The following is a 17,945-nucleotide window of genomic DNA, read 5'->3' as shown; positions in this document are numbered from 1 at the left end:
GACTGGAAAGATCAATTTTTCTGAAAAGTGTTTCCTACGATCCAATGTGCTAGGCTTTTGGGATGCAACGGAGACTGTCTCTAAAGTCAGAGCTGGCACCAGGACACCCAACTAATATAGTGCCTGGTGGATGGATACAGCTACCTGTGTCCTTGGCAGTATGTAAGAAGCCACAGTTTGTGTAGAGTCTACCACAGGCACCCAAGATTCACCCCTACCTAGGTGAGCATGCAGTTAATAAATGTTGCATGATCTCTTCTTTGCCTTAAAGAAATTCAATTTAGGGAAGGAAAAAAGGGCTTTGCTACATTTTCTGTTATGAGAGGTCCCATATCAAATTAAGATTACTGTTGGCCAGGTGCAGTGGCCTGTAATCCGTTACTCCGGAGGCTGAAGTAGGAGAATCGCTTGAACCTGGGAGAGAGAGGTTGCAGTGAGCTGAGATCAAGCTACTGCACTCTAGCCTGGGCAAGAGTGAGGCTCTGTCAATAAATAAATAAATAAATAAGATTACTGTTAATAGAAACAAGATTTTCATTTTGAAATATCTAAACTTACTTACTACTTGGTAAACATTATCTGGTTCATAGACTGTATAACCTGAAGAATAACCAAGAGTGCTCACCCTTACAATCTGAGATTAGATACCTGTAGTCTGCACACCAGGGAAAACAGCCTACCTTTCATAATATATTCATTTTCTGAAGAGCCAGGAAGTGTGAGAGCTTTGAAAAGGTTTGTTAGCAGAATCTCAACAAACGGTGCAATTTCTGCAGCTGTAAAGCTATAGATAAAAAAACAGCTTTCAGTCACGACCAACTCTTGAGCCTGTCACTACGGATTACCCATGGCAACCACTATGTCACCTTTCTCAGCATAAAACTGAGTCATCTCCCACCACTGACAATTAATAGACAGTTATTTTTTTTTTTAATTTTTTTAAATGACGGGGTTTCATCATGTTGGTCAGGCTGGTCTTGAACTCCCGACCTCAGGTGATCCGCCTGCCTTGGCCTCCAAAGTACTTGGATTACAGGTGTGAGCCACCACACCCGGCCTCATAGACAGTTTAGGAAAATACTTTTTTTACATGTGCTCATGTTAAGCTCCTAAGAAGACACATTGAGAACCAAACACAGCTGAATCAAAAAGCCACCTAAACTCAATAACATCTAAAGTTGTGATAGTTGTCCCCAGTTCATATCTATTACCATTGAGAACAGAACTCAGAATCTCTGGGGTCTCAGTCCATTTATTTTTCTTGGAGGTGGAGCAAGATTCAGAACTGTTTTCTGCATAAATTCTGGGCCTGAAGATCAGTACTGGCCTTGACTCACCTCAAACCATGTCCTTTCTACCCTTAATCGGCCACTGAGGGTATCTGTACTTCAAGTTCTTGATGAAGAAAAAAACCTAGAACTGTTTTCCATCTTTTACCCAAAGCTCAGTTTCAAGAAATAACACTGTTGAATAGTGGCCTGAAAGACATGCAGACCATCCAGTCCTCTACATTTCATCCTTGATTCAGGCCAGAAGAGCTATTTTCTTGGTCCCTAGTAAAAATTACTTTCATTCAGCTAGGTCATATCTGAGAAACAATTGACATTACACGAACAGCCACATGAAAATAACTGTTACATGATGTTACTACCACTATTGCACAGTATTCACTACTTAATTTTAATCTCATGGACACTGAAAATTTTAACTCCCCAAGTTTCCCTCTTTGCCTTGGCTGCTAAGACTCCAAATAAAATTTGGAGTTTCTTTAACTACTATAGAGGATCCTTTGACACACATTTCTGTTTATTAACTTTATCCCAGTTATTTTCCTTGACTCCAGTTTATTTAATTCTATTGTCATAATGCAGCTATTTTGGTAAGTAGCCTCAAATCCTCTTAGAATAAGACAGTATAAATGAATAAAAAGCAGCATGTGTTTTCCTACTAGTGAAATTATAAAAACATTTAGAGATATCTTTGACCAGAACAGTACAGCTCCCACCCCAGGCTAAAAACTTTAGAATAAAATACTCACAGAGTGGTATTGTTGGGTCCTCGCATAGTAAAGAGCCGTTCAAGAGCATGAGCTGCGTAAGTATGAACGACAATACTTTCAGCTTGAAGATGATTAATCAAGAGAGGAATCGAGACTAAAAGATGCTCTTTTGGAACCTAAAAAACCCAATAATATACATGGTCTAAATGCAATGATTTCACATTTGAGTAAAAGACAATTGGAAGAGAAGGGCTTGTTGATTTAAATAGTTTGCTATTTTTAAGCTCTGCTGTAATAGGAGACGATACTGCCAGAAATCAAAACTTTTACTTGCACATAATGGTTCAATTTCCACTTTTTCAATTCTCCTTCTCAGAGACAAAACTATGAGGAGGATAACATTTTGCAGATAAATCAACATACCATAAATTAATAATGTAACGGAGAAGCAGACTAAGATTTCACCAAACTTAAGAATCATCAGTAGCGGATAATTCTTAAAAAGAGTCATTTAACATTTTTGTGTCTCATTTTGTTCTCTCCCCACCCATAAAAAGCAACAAAGGTAAGAAGAATCTTCATTAAAAACCTCTAAATTTGAAATATACATTAGTATAAACTAGAAAAGCCAGCTGGGCATATTGTATTCCTGCCTGTAATCCCAACACTCTGGGAAGCTGAGGTAGGACAATCGCTTTAGCCCAGGAGCTCAAGACCAGGCCGGGCAACATAGCGAGACCCCATCTCTATTTTAAAAATTAAATAAAAAATTATCTGGGCATGGTAGTGCACTCCCGTAGTCCCAGCTACTTGAGAGGCGGAGGTAGGTGGATTGCCTGAGGCACTAAATTAATAACTCAAAAATGATGGTAAGCACAAACAGTCATAATGTAGCTGGGTGTGGTGGAACATGCCTCTAATCCCATGAATTAGGGAAGCTGAGGCAGGAAGATCGCTTGAATCCAGAACCTCCTGGCTGCAGTAAGCTATGATCATACCACTGTACTCCAGCCTGGGCAACAGAGCAACACCCCATCTCAAAATAAACAGAAAAATGAAACACATAGTATGATGTCATTTATACAAACAAAAATTTAAAACCTAGGCAAGGTGTGGTGGATCACGCCTGTAATCCTAGCACTTTGGGAGGCCGAGGCCAGTGGATCACCTGAGGTCATGAGTTTGACACTAGCCTAGCCAACATGGCGAAACTCCAGCTCTACCAAAAATATATAAATTAGCTGTGCACAGTGGTGGGCACCTGTAGTAGCAGCTACTCGAAAGGCTGAGGCAGGAGAGTGGTCTGAACCTGGGAAACAGAGCAAGACTGTCTCAAAAAAAAAAACTAAAACCTAAATACAAAATAATTTTTGCAGAAACATAAACATGCAGTGAAGGTATTTAAAAAAAGCACTTACATGGGTGTAAAAGACTGACTGAATTCATTATAGTAATTACCTATAGAGAGAAAGGGACTGACTAGGCAGGGAGAACCTGGAGTACCTCCATTGTATGTGTATGGATAAGTAAATATGGCCTGGACCTTTTAAGGTTTATAAGGATTATTTCACTATTAATCATACTGTTTTATTCTGCTTGCATGTTTAAAATGTTTTTGCAAGATGGCACCATTGTTACCAGGCAAAAAACATCAAAGGAATAAGATGACCGCACATTTTGATTTTTTTCTCACTACAATTAAAGTGACACAAGATGTTAAGAATTAGAAGAAGGCCAGGCAGGCAGATCATGAGGTCAGGAGTTCCAGACCAACCTGACAAACATGGTACAACCTTGTATCTACTGAAAATGTAAAATTTAGCTGGTTATGGTGGCGTGCACCTGTAGTCCCATCTACTCAGGAGGCTGAGGCAGGAGAACATCTTGAACCCTGGAGGTGGAAGTTGCAGTGAGCGAAGACTGAGCCACTGCACTCCAGCCTGGATGACAAAGCAAGACTCTGTCTCAAAAAAAGAAAAAAAACCACTACATATTCTCTAAAAATTAAGACCAATAATGAGATAGAAAAATAAGCAAAAGAATATGAACTCACAGTTCACAGAAAAGAAATGAAAATGGACCCTTCAAATGGAAAGATGCTTAATTGAACTCAAAAGAAATGTAAATGGATTTACACTCCAGCCTGGGCAAAAGTAATGTAAATGGACTTACACTCCAGCCTGGGCAACAGAGAGAGAGACCCTGTTTCAAAAAATAAAAATAAAGAAATGGGCTGGGTGTGATGGCTCATGCCTGTAATCCCAACACTTCGAAAGGCCAAGGCAGGTGGATCACCTGAGGTCAGGAGTTTGAGACAAGCCTGGCCAAGAGACAGCGAAACATTGTCTCTTTTAAAAATACAAAAATTAGCTGGGCGTGGCAGCAGCCACCTGTAATCCTGGCTACTCAGGAGGCTGAGGCAGGAGAATCACTCAAACCTGGGATGTGGAGGCTGCAGTGAGCTGAGATCGAGCCACTGCACTCCAGCTTGGGCAACAGAATTGAATAAATAATATTTAAGTAAATGAAAAGAAATGTAATATGACACAACTCCTATAGAGAGGAATATGGAAACATCTAACAACACTATATATGCATTTACCTTCTAATCTATTAATAGCAACTTTAGTTCTGGGAATATAACCCAAAGTAACAATGGCAAAAACACTAAGTAACACATATATCTGAAGGAATTCTTATTTAAAGCAATGAAAGAGGCCAAATATGGCAGGTCATGCCTGCAATCCCAGCACTTTGGGAGGCTGAGGAATACTTGAGGCCAGGGGTTCAAGACCTGCCAACATAAGGAGACCCCATCTCTACCAAAAAAAAAAAAAAAAAAAAAATCAGCTACATGTAGTAGCGGGTGTCTGTGGTCCTAGCTACTAGGGAGGCAGAGGTGACAGAAACACTTGAACCAGGGAGGGCAAGGCTGCAGTAAGGTATGCTCTTGCACCACTGCATTCCACCCCAGGCAACAAAGCATGTCTCTATTGTCTAAGGAAAAAAATAAAAATAGCGTAAGATAGAAAATACTCAAAATACCTAACTATAAATAGAGGACTGGATGACTAAACACTGGAAGAGGCACAAAATAAAATACTGTACCACTATAAAAAAATGAGCACAATCTGTACATGCTACTATGGGAAGATATTCAAAATTTATTAAGTGAAAAAAGCAAGGTGCAATAAATGCAAACATATAGTCCAATGGAATAGAATAGAGAACCTAAATATAAACCCTCATATATGTAGTCAAATGATTTTTGACAAGGATGCCAAGACCACTCAGGGAAAGAAGTCTTTTCAACAAATGGTGCTGGAAAAACTGCATATGCTCATGCAAAATAAGAGAGGGGGACCCTTAGCTAAGACTGCATACAAAAATTAAATCAAAATGGATCAAAGACCTAAAGGTAAGACATAAAATTATAAAACTCTTACAAAAAACCATAGAGCAGACCAGGCAAGGTGGCTCATGCCTGTAGTCTCAGCACTTTGGGAGGCCAACGCAGGTGGATCATGAGGTAAGAAGTTCAAGATCAGCCTAGTAAACTGATGAAACCTTGTTTCTACTAAAAATACAAAAATTAGCCGGGTATGGTGGCAGGCGCCTGTAATCCCAGCTACTCGGGAGGCTGAGGCAGGAGAATTGCTTGAACCCGGGCTGCAGAGGTTGCAGTGAGCCAAGATTGTACCGCTGCACTCCAGCCTGGGTGATAGAGTAAGACTGTCTCAAAAAAACAAACAAACAAACAAAAAAACCAAAACATAGGGCAAAAGATTTGTGACACTGGATTTGGTAACATTCTTGGATAGGATACCAGGAGCACAGGCAAAAAAAAAAAAAAATGCACAAATTAGAATTCATAAAAATTTTAAACTTCTGTGTATCAAAATATAAATAAGTAAAAAAGCAAGCTATGGAATAGAATATAAGCAACTCATTTCTGGTAAGGGATTAACATCTAAAACAAAGAAAGAACTTCTGAAACTCAAAACACCATCAAATTCAAAAACAGGCAAAACTTGAATCTCCAAAGAAGATATGTAAATGGCCAATAAGCACATGAAATTATGCCCAGCATCAAAACAAAAACAAAGAAAAACAACAAAAACCCACCCACAAGTAATTAAAAACATATTAGCTGAGTGCAATGGCACACACCTATAGTAAGAGATACTCGGGAAGCTGAGGTGAGAGGATCACTTGAGTCCAGGAATTTGAGACTACAGTGAGCTGTGATTGTACCACCGTACTACCTGAATAACAGAGCAAGAGACTCAGTCTCTCAAAAAAAAAGAATAATAATAATAATGCTGCTTAAGATGGTATACTTTATGCTATGTGTATTTCACAATTTTTAGAAACTGGAAAAAAAAAAAAAAGAGCAAGGTACAAAACTGTATACTACACTCTTTCCTTTGTAAAAATAAGAGAAAATATACATGTATAGTAGGATAGGTATTAGGCTATATTTACAGAAAAAAAAGTAATAAAAACATAAACCAAACTCAATTAAAAATTGTTACCATTAGGGGAGGAAGAAAATAGAAAGGGAGGTACAGGGATGAAAGCCAGACCCTTCTGAATGTACCTCGCTTTTTTATTGTTTGATATTGGTCTAAAACAATCCCTTTTTATGCTCCCAGGAAACAACAAAACTAAAAATCTATATACAAATGAAGTTGTTTATCAAGGTAGTCATAAAAATGCACAGTAGTAATTTCAAGTTAAAATTGTAAGCAGTCTTTTTTTCACTACATATACTTATAACATCCTAAGGATACAGAAACTAAAAAGATATCAAACTGCATACAGCCATCTTTAGTAAGGTTACTTTTACTGTTCTTTTAAAACTACTTGCATCTTAGGATAAGGCAAATAAGTAATGATAGATACAGGCCGGGCACGATGGCTCAGGGCTATAATCCCAGCACTTTGGGAGGCTGAGGCGGGTGGATCACGAGGTCAAGAGATCGAGACCATCCTGGTCATCAAGGTGAAACCCCGTCTCTACTAAAAATACAAAAAATTAGCTGGGCATGGTGGTGCGTGCCTGTAGTCCCAGCTACTTGGGAGGCTGAGGCAGGAGAATTGTTTGAACCCAGAAGGCGGAGGTTGTGGAGCCGAGATCGTGCCATTGCACTCCAGTCTGGGTAACAACAGTGAAACTCCATCTCAAAAAAAAAAAAAAAGTAATGATAGATACAATTATAACATCAAAAAAAGTTAAATAAAATCCTTATTATCTTAAGTCTATAAATCGGGAACTATTTCCTTCTAAATGTATCATTTCTTGATTCTTCCCTCTGTGAAAAAGCTTAGAACAAATACAACACATTAGGAATATCTCTAGAACCTAGTTGGTCTTTTTAATGTTATTTTATTTTATTTTTAATTTGAGACAGAGTCTTGCTCTGTTGCCCAGGCCAGTGCAGTGGTGTAATCTCAGCTTGCTGTAACCTCTGCCTCCTGTGTTCAAGTGATTCTCCTGCCTCATCCTCCCAAGTAGCTGGGATTACAGGTGTCTATCACCATGCCTGGTTAATCTTTTGTATTTTTATTAGAGATAGGGTTTCACCATGTTGGCCAGGCTGGTCTCAAACCCCTGACTTTAGGTGATCTGCCCACCTCAACCTTCCAAAGTGCTGGGATCACCACTGTGGCCTGCACCAGACAGTTGTTAAATAACATTTCATACTCTTGAGAGGTTGCCAATTCGGGTCTAACTCAAGAAATCAATCTGGAACATCTTATCAGGTATGAAAAAAAAGAACTATCAAAGGCTACTGAGTATATATCAAGAGGACATAGGAAACTACAAAAAAGGGGCCCCTATGGTCAAAGATGAACAACTAGAGCTTCAAACACCCTCATTTGTCATCTCTGCAGTTTCCTAAGGCACTAACATTACTCTAAAATTTGATAGAGGTGGTAAAAAGCAGAAAATTTATCCTGCTTTTCCTGTATAAACAGAGTGGTGGTAGTTATACAACACAATGAATTTATGAAAACTACAGAAGCATATACTTTAAAATGTTGAATTATGGGCCAGGCACAGTGGCTCATGCCTTAATCCCAGTACTTTAGGAGGCCAAGGCAGAAGGATCACTTGAGTCCAGGAATTCAAGACTGGCCTAGGTAACAATGAGATCCCATCTCTACAAAAAAATACAAAAAATTAGTCAGGCAGTGTGGCACACATCTATAGTCTTGGCTATTCAGGGAAGCTGAGGCAAGATGGTTGCTTGAGCCTAGGAGTTCAAGGCTGCAGTGAGTGAGCTATGATTGTACTAGTGCACTCTAAGCCCGGGCAACAGTGAGACCTTGTCTCAAAAATAAATGAACAAAAAAATCAAAAATAAAGAATAAAATGGCAAAATTTGTATTATGTAAAGTATATCTTAGTTTTTAAAATGCTATTTTAAAAATGTTGACAATGTAACATTTGTCTTTATTTGAATCCTCTGATCACCCTTAACATCATTAAAAATGGACAACCAGATATTGTGTATATCCTGATAAAATGAAACGGAAACTATACCTATGATGCTTTCTTATGCCACCCCAACCAAGGAATCTAAATCTAATCAAGCTCCCAGATTTACCACTATAGAAATACAGAGACTAGTGGGACAAGATAAACTACAGGAGGCCCTCAAGTAACACGTTTGAGCTGTGCTGTTGTTTCAGTCTCACTCTATTGCCCAGGCTGGAGTGCAATAGCAGAATATTGGCTCACTACAACCTCCAACTCCTGGGTTCAAGTGATTGTCATGCCTCAGCCTCTCCAGTAGCTGGAATTACAGGTGTGCGCTATCATACCTGGCTAATTTTTGTATTTTTAGTAGAGACGGGGTTTTGTCATGTTGGCCAAGCTGGTCTCAAACTTCTGACCTCAATTGATCTGCCTACCTCGGCCTCTTAAAGTGTTGGGATTATAGGGGTGAGTCACCATGCCTGGCTGGATTAGCTTTAGACCAAATGCAAACAGGTAAAACAGTATTCCTGGGATGCAAAATCTGTATGTGTAAGGCTGGCTATTCATATATGAGGATTCCGCAGGGCCAAATGTGGGACCTAAGTATGCATAAATTTTGGGGTATTCAGGGGTCCTGGAACCAATACCCCTTGAATAACTGAGGGATGACCGTATACCATTAGGATGCAATCAGCCAAAAGTAAAATGTGAGAAACTCTCTAAAATAAATGAGTGTTTACTCCAAAAACCTGCCTAAGAAAGGGGAGAGGCCAGGCGCAGTGGCCATGCCTGTAACCCCAGCACTTTGGGAGGCCAAGACTGAAGATCAGGAGTTCGAGACGAGCCTGGTCAACATGGGGAAACCCATCTCTACTAAAAATACAAAAAATTAGCCAGGTGTGGTGGCAGTTGCCTATATTTCCAGCTACTAGAGAAGCTGAGGCAGGAGAATAGCTTGAATCTGGGAGGTGGAGGTTGCAGTGAGCAGAGATCACACCACTGCACTCCCGCCTGGATGACAGAGTGAGACTCCATCTCAAACAAACAACCAACCAACCAGAAACAAAAAAAAAAAACGCAGACTATAGGGAAAAACATCCCAGACTTTGGGAGGCTGAGGTGGCCAGATTACCTGAGGTCAGGAGTTCGAGACCAGCCTGGGCAATATGGACAAACCCCATCTCTAACAAAAATATAAAAATTAGCCAGGTATGGTAGCACGCACTTGTAATCCTAGCTACTTGGGAGGCTGAGGCAGGAGAATCACTTGAACCCAGAAGGTAGAGCCAAGTGATGTCATCTTGGCTCACTGCAACCTCTACCTTTGGGGCTCAAAAAAAAGTGGGGTTGGGGGAGAGGAGAGAAAACCTCTCTGTTATAAATTAAGAGATTTAAGACAAAATAAACTGCAAGCAATGTGTGAACATTATCTAGATCCCAATTTTATCAATATTATTGTAAAAAGACATCTAAGGAAAATTAAGCATGGTCTAAAATCCTAAGTTATAAAGAAATCGTTGTTAATTTTGTTAGATGTGGATATAAAATGACTGTACTGTAGAAGAGAAGTTGGTATATAATAAGACTCTTAAGAGATTAAGGGGCATGTAACAATAAAAAGCTACTTACTTGATTTCTAAAAATCATAATATATTTGATACCATCAGCTTTAAGGACAGGAAATTCATTCACTATTAAAAAAACAGAAAGCTATAGTTACTTAAGTGGTAAGGATCATTACACTTCCAAATTAGTGACACCATCAGAGGTATAAAAAATCAAGTATCAAATAATTAAAGCACAGTTAATTATATAATAATCTACTATTACCAAAAAAAATCTATTTACCCATTAATTTTAGTAGGATTATAAATAATTTTATTTTTTCCCATGCCTGTTTCATGACAAAGGAACACGTATTATATAACTGAATAAAAATGAGTTGGACCACACATTGGTGAACATGTCTGCCTACATTCCCAAAAGTGAAGCTATTCTGAATTAAAAACATGTCTCTCTAGCTGGAATTTGCTTTACATTATTCCAGTGGTCAGGAAATAAATTAATGAAAAGAATATACCACTAATCACATGGCAGCTCATTACAATATTCTCTTCACCTTTGGGTGTATATAAATTTCCCATATAATTTTTTTTTAAAGGAATATATCTAAATCTAGATCAACACATTCATAAATATCAGAAACTATCATTATTTATCAATTTGAAATGTACTATGAAATGTTCTCCAATTTTTAAGAACTCATTTTTCAAACAAAAAAGAAGCCAATGTATAATTCTTATTATTTATATACCAGGTAGCAAAGCTGAGTTACAGTTTAGTTTTACTTATTCCTATTTTCCTTCTACACAAACAATATTTTCTTTATCAATAATTACTTTCACATGAACAAGATCTGGGGAAACCATTTGAGATTTTATTCAATAAAAGAAATAATGGGCAGGGCACAGTGGCTCACACCTATAATCCCAGCACTTTGGGAGGCCAACATTGGTAGATCACCTGAGGTCAAGAGTTCGAGACCAGCCTGGCCAAACACAGGGAAACTCCATCTCTACCAAAAATACAAAAACTAGCTGGGTGTGGTGGTACATGCTTGTAGTGCCAGCTGCTCATGAGGCAGGAGAACTGCTTGAACCCGGGAGGCAGGGGTTGTAGTGAGCTGAGATCACGCCACTGCACTCCAGCCTGGGTAACAATGAGACAACTCTCAAAAGGAAAAAAAAAGGAAGTAACTACAACAACGATAGGAAGCTGTTTTTTGAATTGCAGGTATAGTGTGGCAAGCTGTAAAAAAGCAAAAATCTCACAACTCACCATTAGCTGATTTTAAATCAGGGAGAATGTGATTCACAAAGAATTCAGTTAGGTTTACAAGTTCATTTGCTTGTGTAATTCCATGCTGAAAAGCAAATTTTAACATGGTAAAATAACAAAATACCTGTACCACATTAGAAATATCTACCACATTAGAAATTTAGGCAATTTTAGAAAACCACATTAAAAATGGAGATGAACACTTCAAAACACAAACTGCTTATATATAAAATAAGACCGTACTGGCTGGATATAGGAGCTCATGCCTGTAATCTTGACACTTGGGAGCCTGAGGTGGGTGGATCACTTGAAGTCAGGAGTTCAAGACTAGCCTAGCCTGGCCAACATGACAAAAACCCTCTCTACTAAAAATACAAAAAATTAGCCAGGTGTGGTTGCACATGCCTATAATTCCAGCTACTCAGGAGGCTGAGGCATGAGACTTGCTTCAACCCGGGAGGTGGAGGTTATAGTGAGCTGAGATCTTGTCATTGCATCCCAGCCTAGACAGAGCAAGATAACATCTCCAAAAAAAAAAACCAAAAGAAAAAAAGATGAACACTTCAAAACACAAACTGCTTATGTGTAAGACTATACTGTCCAGGAACGGTAGCTCAACCTGTATCCCAGCACTCTGGGAGGTTGAGGTGTGAAGATCACATGAGGTCAGGAGTTCGAGACCAGCTTGGCCAATATGGTGAAACCCTGTCTCTATTAAATACATAAAAATTAGCCAGGTGTGGTGGGGCACACCTGGGCTGCGGAGGTTGCAGTGAGTTGAGATCATGCCATTGCACTACAGCCTGGGCAACATAGTGAGACCTTGTCTCAAAAATAATAATAAAAATAAAAAATAAGACTATACTAACATACAATAAAGAACTTTCCCGAATTCAAGAATAGCTTTTAAGTTTAGCATATTTTATATAGCAGGTCTCAGCTAAGGTAACAAGTGTGGCATCTATTAATTTGCTAGTCTATAAGAAACAAGTGCCCAATACAGCAACATAAAGTCATCTTCAGAGATTATATACATTTTAACCTGAATTAATACGTTATCTGGCAGGGTAGGCTCTATTATCGGAGACATGTTACTTCTTTTTGATCTGTGTGGGTGTTACCTGATGTCTGTTTTAGAAACGAAACCACATTAAAAATATTTACCTTCTGTGTTTGGGCTTTTGACGCCAAAGATGTCACTAGATAAATGGCTGCATCTTTGTGTTTCCAGTTGACAGATGGATTTTTTGCATATTCCTGCAGCATAGAATTAACATAACCAGAGAAGATTCCTGTCACAGGTCCCTCAAAAAATTTGCATAATCCTCGTACCAGATCACAAGCAGCCCTGCGTCTAGTATCGATATCTAAAAAATGAAAAGAAAATATATGATGGGAGAAAAAAAACCACCACCAACAAACTGATCCAGTTTATAAGAAAACAAATTTCCCAGAATAATTTGGCTATGATTGTAAAAAAAACAAAAACAAAAAACATACTGCCACCTGATAGCTATCAGTAACACAAAAAATTAAAAAAAAAAAACAAAAAAACCCCTCCCAAGAAATACAAAATAAAGATGAAATTAAAGAGGTTACAAAATAACAGGATTTTGATAAATAAATACTAACTATAAACAAAGACAAATTTTTAAGACTTTCATGCAGGTAATATAAGAGCTTTTTAAGACGAACAAATTGAAGGACAACAGTTCTCAATGAAAGCCAGCTGAAAAGATACCCTTATTCTCACTCCCACTTACTAGAAAAAGAACCACCTTAAAACTGGTTTGCTAAGAGACTAGTAGCTAAAAATCAAGATACATACCAGATCCTTCCAAATCTCTCCTTATGTATTCCTCAGAATTATCCTCGAATGCTTCTTCATCAGCAGCTATAAAGAGAGTTGATATTTCAGATAATGCTCAAAAGATGTCACTGTACTTTACAGCTGAGAACGCAGAAGAGTATGTAGAACTGCTTTGTTCTACAGCAAAGAATTCTTTCCCATCAGATGACTACTTCATATACTCTTAATCATTATCTAGAGCAGCAAATGCTACCCTGAAAGGTGAGGCATTAGGTAATTCACACAGCTGTGAGACAGGCTCACTTGTTCTAATTTGACAATTTCCCAGAATTGGATTACACCTGCAAATATCAAAAATGGTAGGGATCACTATTAGAATGCTAACCTCTTTTTTCCTGAGACGGAGTCTAGCTCTGTTGCCCAGGCTGGAGTGCAGTGGCGCTAACTTGGCTCACTGCAACCTCTGCCTCCCAGGTTCAAGCAATTCTCTCGCCTCAGCCTCCCAAGCAGCTGGGAATACAGGTGCCCAATACCACACCCAGCTAATTTTTTTTGTATTTTTAGTAGAGAGGGGTTTCACCATGTTGGTCAGGCTGGTCTCAAACTCCTGACCTCATGATCCGGCCACCTCATCCTCCCAAAGTGCTGGAATTACAAGTGTGAGCCACCCTGCCCAACCAGAATGCTAACTTTAAATTTCACTGTGAGAACATTAAAAAACCAACAACCTAATTTTAATCACCATTATTTCATTAAAGTCATTTCAACAACAAATAAGTAGAGTAGACAATGTCAGAAGAGCCAGCCAGCGTGGTGACTCATGTGTGTAACCTAGCACAATGGGAGGCTGAAATGGGAGGCCTGCTTGAGGCCAGGAATTTGACACCAGCTTGGTCAACAAAGTGAGATCTCATTTCTATTTTTATCAAATAAATTAAAAAAAAAATCAATCAATCTATCTACACACACACACACATTTTGGAGACAGGGTCTCACTGTCACCCAGGCTGGAGTGCAGCTGTGTGATCATGGCTCACTGCAGCCTCCACCTGCTGGGCTCTGGCAAAACTCCCACCTCAGCCATCTGAGTACCTGGGACCACAGGCACATGCCACCATGCCAACTAATTTATTTCTTGTAGAGATAAGGTTTCACCATTTTACCCAGGCTGGTCTTGAACTCCTGACCTCAAGTGATCCTCCCACCTCAGCCTCCCAAGGTGCTGGGATTAATGTATGAGTGATCACAGCCAGACAGAAGATTTATTCTTTAAACATACTTTCATGAAAACACAAAAGCAAATAAAATCTGACATTATATTGTCCTTAGTTTCCTTATTTTGTTCCAGATGTAATTTGAGAACCACTGATCTAATAACTATTTTGATATAAAACACAATCCTGGCCAGGCATGGTGGCTCATGACTGCAATCCCAGCACTTTGGGAGGCTAAGGCAGGAGGATTGTTTGAAGCCAGGAGTTCGAGATCATCCAGTGCAACACAGGGAGACCACCATCTCTTTAAAAAAATAAAAAATGGGCATGGTGGTGCATTCTTGTGGTCCCAGCTGCTCAGGAGGCTGGAGTGGCAGGATGGCTTGAGCCTGGGAGGTTGAGGCTGCAGTGAGCTATAATTGTGCCACTGCACTCCAGCCTGAGTGACAGAGTAAGACCCTGTTCCCAAAACAAAAACCACAATCCCTTCCACCTTTATTACTTGTTCTTCACAATTTTAAGAACAAGGACATACATTTATAGGCTCTCAGCACTATAGTTTAACCTTAAACACAGTGGGCTTCAACCCTGTATTTATTAAGTTATCATTTCTATCCTCAAGTCAATTGTTTAAAAACAACGATTTCTGGTCAAGGTGGCTGAGACCTGCAATTCCAGCACTTCAACAAACTAAGTGGGCTTTAACCCTATATTTGTAAGTTATCATTTCTATTCTCAAGTTGATTGTTTAAAGACAGCTATTTCTGGGTGGGGTGGCTTAGACCTGCAATCCCAGCACTTTCGGAGGCTAAAGTGGGTGGACTGCTTGAGCTCAGGAGTTTGAGACTACCCTGAACAACATGGTGAAACTGTCTCTATCAAAAATACAAGAAATTAGCCAGGCATGGTGGTGTGTGCCTGTGGTCCTAGCTACTCAGAAGGCTGAGGTAGGAGATTCACTTGAACCTGGGAGGCCAAGGTTGCAGTGATCCAAGATTGTACCACTGCACTCCAACCTGGGTGACAGAGTGACACCCCTGTCTCAAATAAATAAATAAGCCAGCTGAAAATTCAGTTAAACAATAAAACAAAATCAAATTATTTCTCCAAATTGAGATCCCAGGTACTTTATCATCTTAGTGTAAAGGAATTTTTTAAAGTCTCGTTTAATATTTCCATGAGAAAACCCTCACAGAGAACAACAAAACTCATTACAGATACTACATTTTCTGTCTTGGTTTGGAAAATAGGATATAAATGATATACAAGTTTTATTCAGTAATAAATGAATTAGACTGAATATGTTACAAAAAGCAACCAAAGACTTAGTAAATTTATACTAACATACTTTTGCCATAATTACCTCTAAATTCCATGTTAGGCACAATAACCTTTTCACAGATACTTGTCAGCGTGTTCTGGTCCTCAAACAGATTCTTATAATGAGGTCTCTCACAAACTGAAGCCAGAAATTGAATTGCATTACTTACCAACTGGAACAAAACACAAAAACAAGAATATTTTTAAAAGCAAAACTGTAGCACTGAAATCTCCTCTGATGTGATCAGTTTTAAAAAAATAAAAAAGCAAAACTGAATGGTTTATTTCTTGGGTGAGACAGGGAGAGAATGTCTTTTAATGATCTGTCTCCACCATCATCTTACCAAATCATATTTAACCTCTTGACCCGTTGTAACTAGTAAATTCCAGATGGCTGTAACAAAACGAGGCAGGTACCGCTGAAATTCTTCATCATACTTTTGTGCATACAGTGCAGCATTATCACAAATCTGGGATTTTAAGAGCTCCAATAAGCCGGCTTCCTCTTCATCCTCACATAAAAGAAAACAAAAACTCCAACATACAACTCTAATGCTAACATAAACCAGAGAAGTAACTAAAATTCCTCTACTAGACTCTTTATAATTTAAATCCAAATCAAATTAGTTATTGTAAACTACAGCTACACCACCATCAATCTGTTCACAAAGTCAAAAGTTGTTGAGTAACAAAATATTTCCATATTAGATTCAAACCAGTATATTATGGCCGAGGCAGGAAGATGGCTTGAGCTCAGGAGTTTGAGACTAGCCTGGGCAAGCAAGCCCGCAAAATAAAAAAAATTAGCTGTGCATGGTGGTGCACACCTGTAGTCCCAGCTATTTGGGAGGCTGAGGTGAGAGGATCACATGTGCCCAGGGAGGTCGAAGCTGCAAGTAAGCCATGATCATGCCACTGCACTCCAGCCTTGGTAACAGAGTGAGACAGGGGAAGACGTCCGAGTGAGGCCAAAATCCAAAATCAAAACCAGAACTCCCTCACACTGATTACTCAAGGCATAAATATTAAAAGATGTAAGACAACACAAGGTAGTACATGGTTACCTGAGCAAAAAGGTCCTTATAAAAATTTTATCCAAAAAATTTCTGTGAGACTTTTGTGTGAAGAAAAGTTTTGCTTTCTGAAGGAGAGGGTTTTTTTTCCCCTTGTTGGACTGAAATAATTATTTTGAGAGCTACATCTTTTAAAGTTCCTATTAACATAGACAAAATCTGTTGCACAACTATAATGATTCCCTTTCTGTACTCTACTCTTAAAACCTGATTTGAATCACCAATTCTAATTTTTAGTTTATGCGGTACTGAAGTATTCTTAATTTTTTGTTTTTTGTCTCTTCGGAAAGAAGCTCATAAATATATTAATAAATGAGTAGCACAGAATAAGTGTTACATGTTTAAAAGTACACAGTATAAAACCCATATCAGAAACCTTTACAAATTACAATCTTTTACCATTTTCCTTCTCAAGCTGTGATATTTTTTTTTCTTTTTTTTGAGATGAGGTCTCCATCTGTCTCCCAGGCTGGAGTATAGTGACATGGTCACAGCTCATTGCAGCCTTGCACTCCTGGGCTCAACAGCTCCTCACAACTCAGCCTCCTGAGTAGCTGGGATCATAAGCATGATCCAACACATCTGGCTATTTTTATTTTTTGTAGCAATGGGGTCTCCTTACATTGCCCTGGCTGGTCTTAAACTCCTGGGCTCAAGTGATCCTCCCATCCTGGCATCCCAAAGTGCTGGGATTGCAGATGTGAACCACCATGCCCAGCCAGATATTTTTTAAAAGGAGACTACCATTATAGAGTTTCATGTTTTCTTAGTAACTTCAATAAAAAATAATTTATTTCATAAAATATCAAAAACATGAATACTTTAAAGCCTTACTTTCAATAACGTAATGAAATAGCCTTATCTGTACACCATGGCTTAAGCCAGGCCTATAAGAGTAATTCTGTATACTGCACATACCAAATATGTAACATCAAATAGAATCAAATATTATTAAGAGTACTGAAATTTTGTCTTTTAACAATGCAAGAGTAAACAGGTTTCCTTACTGTAGCCAAATAACCCTTAATGAAAGAAAAAGACCACTCAGGCAACATTTTAAATACTTACATCAGTTTGTAAAAGCTTATTATCCAATGTTAAGAGAGTATGAAAATTATTCATCCAAGTTTCCATATTATCTTCAAAAAATTCAGGTAGATCCTAAAGAATAAACACTGACTTGAAACTTTTGATTAAAATGTGT

General features: G+C 38.6%; 1 protein-coding gene and 1 long non-coding RNA gene across 4 annotated transcripts in view; one reads left to right on the top strand and one right to left on the bottom strand.

Annotated features, from left to right (window-relative positions):
• CSE1L (chromosome segregation 1 like) overlaps positions 1-17,945 on the bottom strand; it is a 57,215-nt gene that overhangs the window by 11,601 nt on the left and 27,669 nt on the right. For 2 of the 3 annotated variants that reach the window (XM_002747631.6, XM_078371905.1), the window contains 9 exons: positions 17,810-17,902; positions 16,013-16,180; positions 15,712-15,841; positions 13,153-13,218; positions 12,489-12,691; positions 11,325-11,409; positions 10,116-10,177; positions 2,039-2,175; positions 681-784 (listed from right to left, as the gene is read on the bottom strand). In XM_002747631.6, the coding sequence (XP_002747677.1) occupies positions 681-784; positions 2,039-2,175; positions 10,116-10,177; positions 11,325-11,409; positions 12,489-12,691; positions 13,153-13,218; positions 15,712-15,841; positions 16,013-16,180; positions 17,810-17,902 (1,048 nt within the window). The remainder of the gene's footprint in view (positions 1-680; positions 785-2,038; positions 2,176-10,115; positions 10,178-11,324; positions 11,410-12,488; positions 12,692-13,152; positions 13,219-15,711; positions 15,842-16,012; positions 16,181-17,809; positions 17,903-17,945) is intronic. The other variant, XM_003732839.6, reaches the window with a different exon arrangement.
• Positions 1-17,945, top strand: part of LOC144582484 (uncharacterized) — a 44,489-nt gene that overhangs the window by 18,525 nt on the left and 8,019 nt on the right. The gene's annotated exons all lie outside the window — the stretch shown is intronic.

Source organism: Callithrix jacchus, chromosome 5 (assembly GCF_049354715.1).
Source record: "Callithrix jacchus isolate 240 chromosome 5, calJac240_pri, whole genome shotgun sequence".
Classification (NCBI taxonomy): Eukaryota; Metazoa; Chordata; class Mammalia; order Primates; family Cebidae; genus Callithrix; species Callithrix jacchus.
The sequence above is the reverse complement of the archived record's forward strand: the minus strand, read 5'-3'. Positions and strand labels throughout refer to the sequence as shown.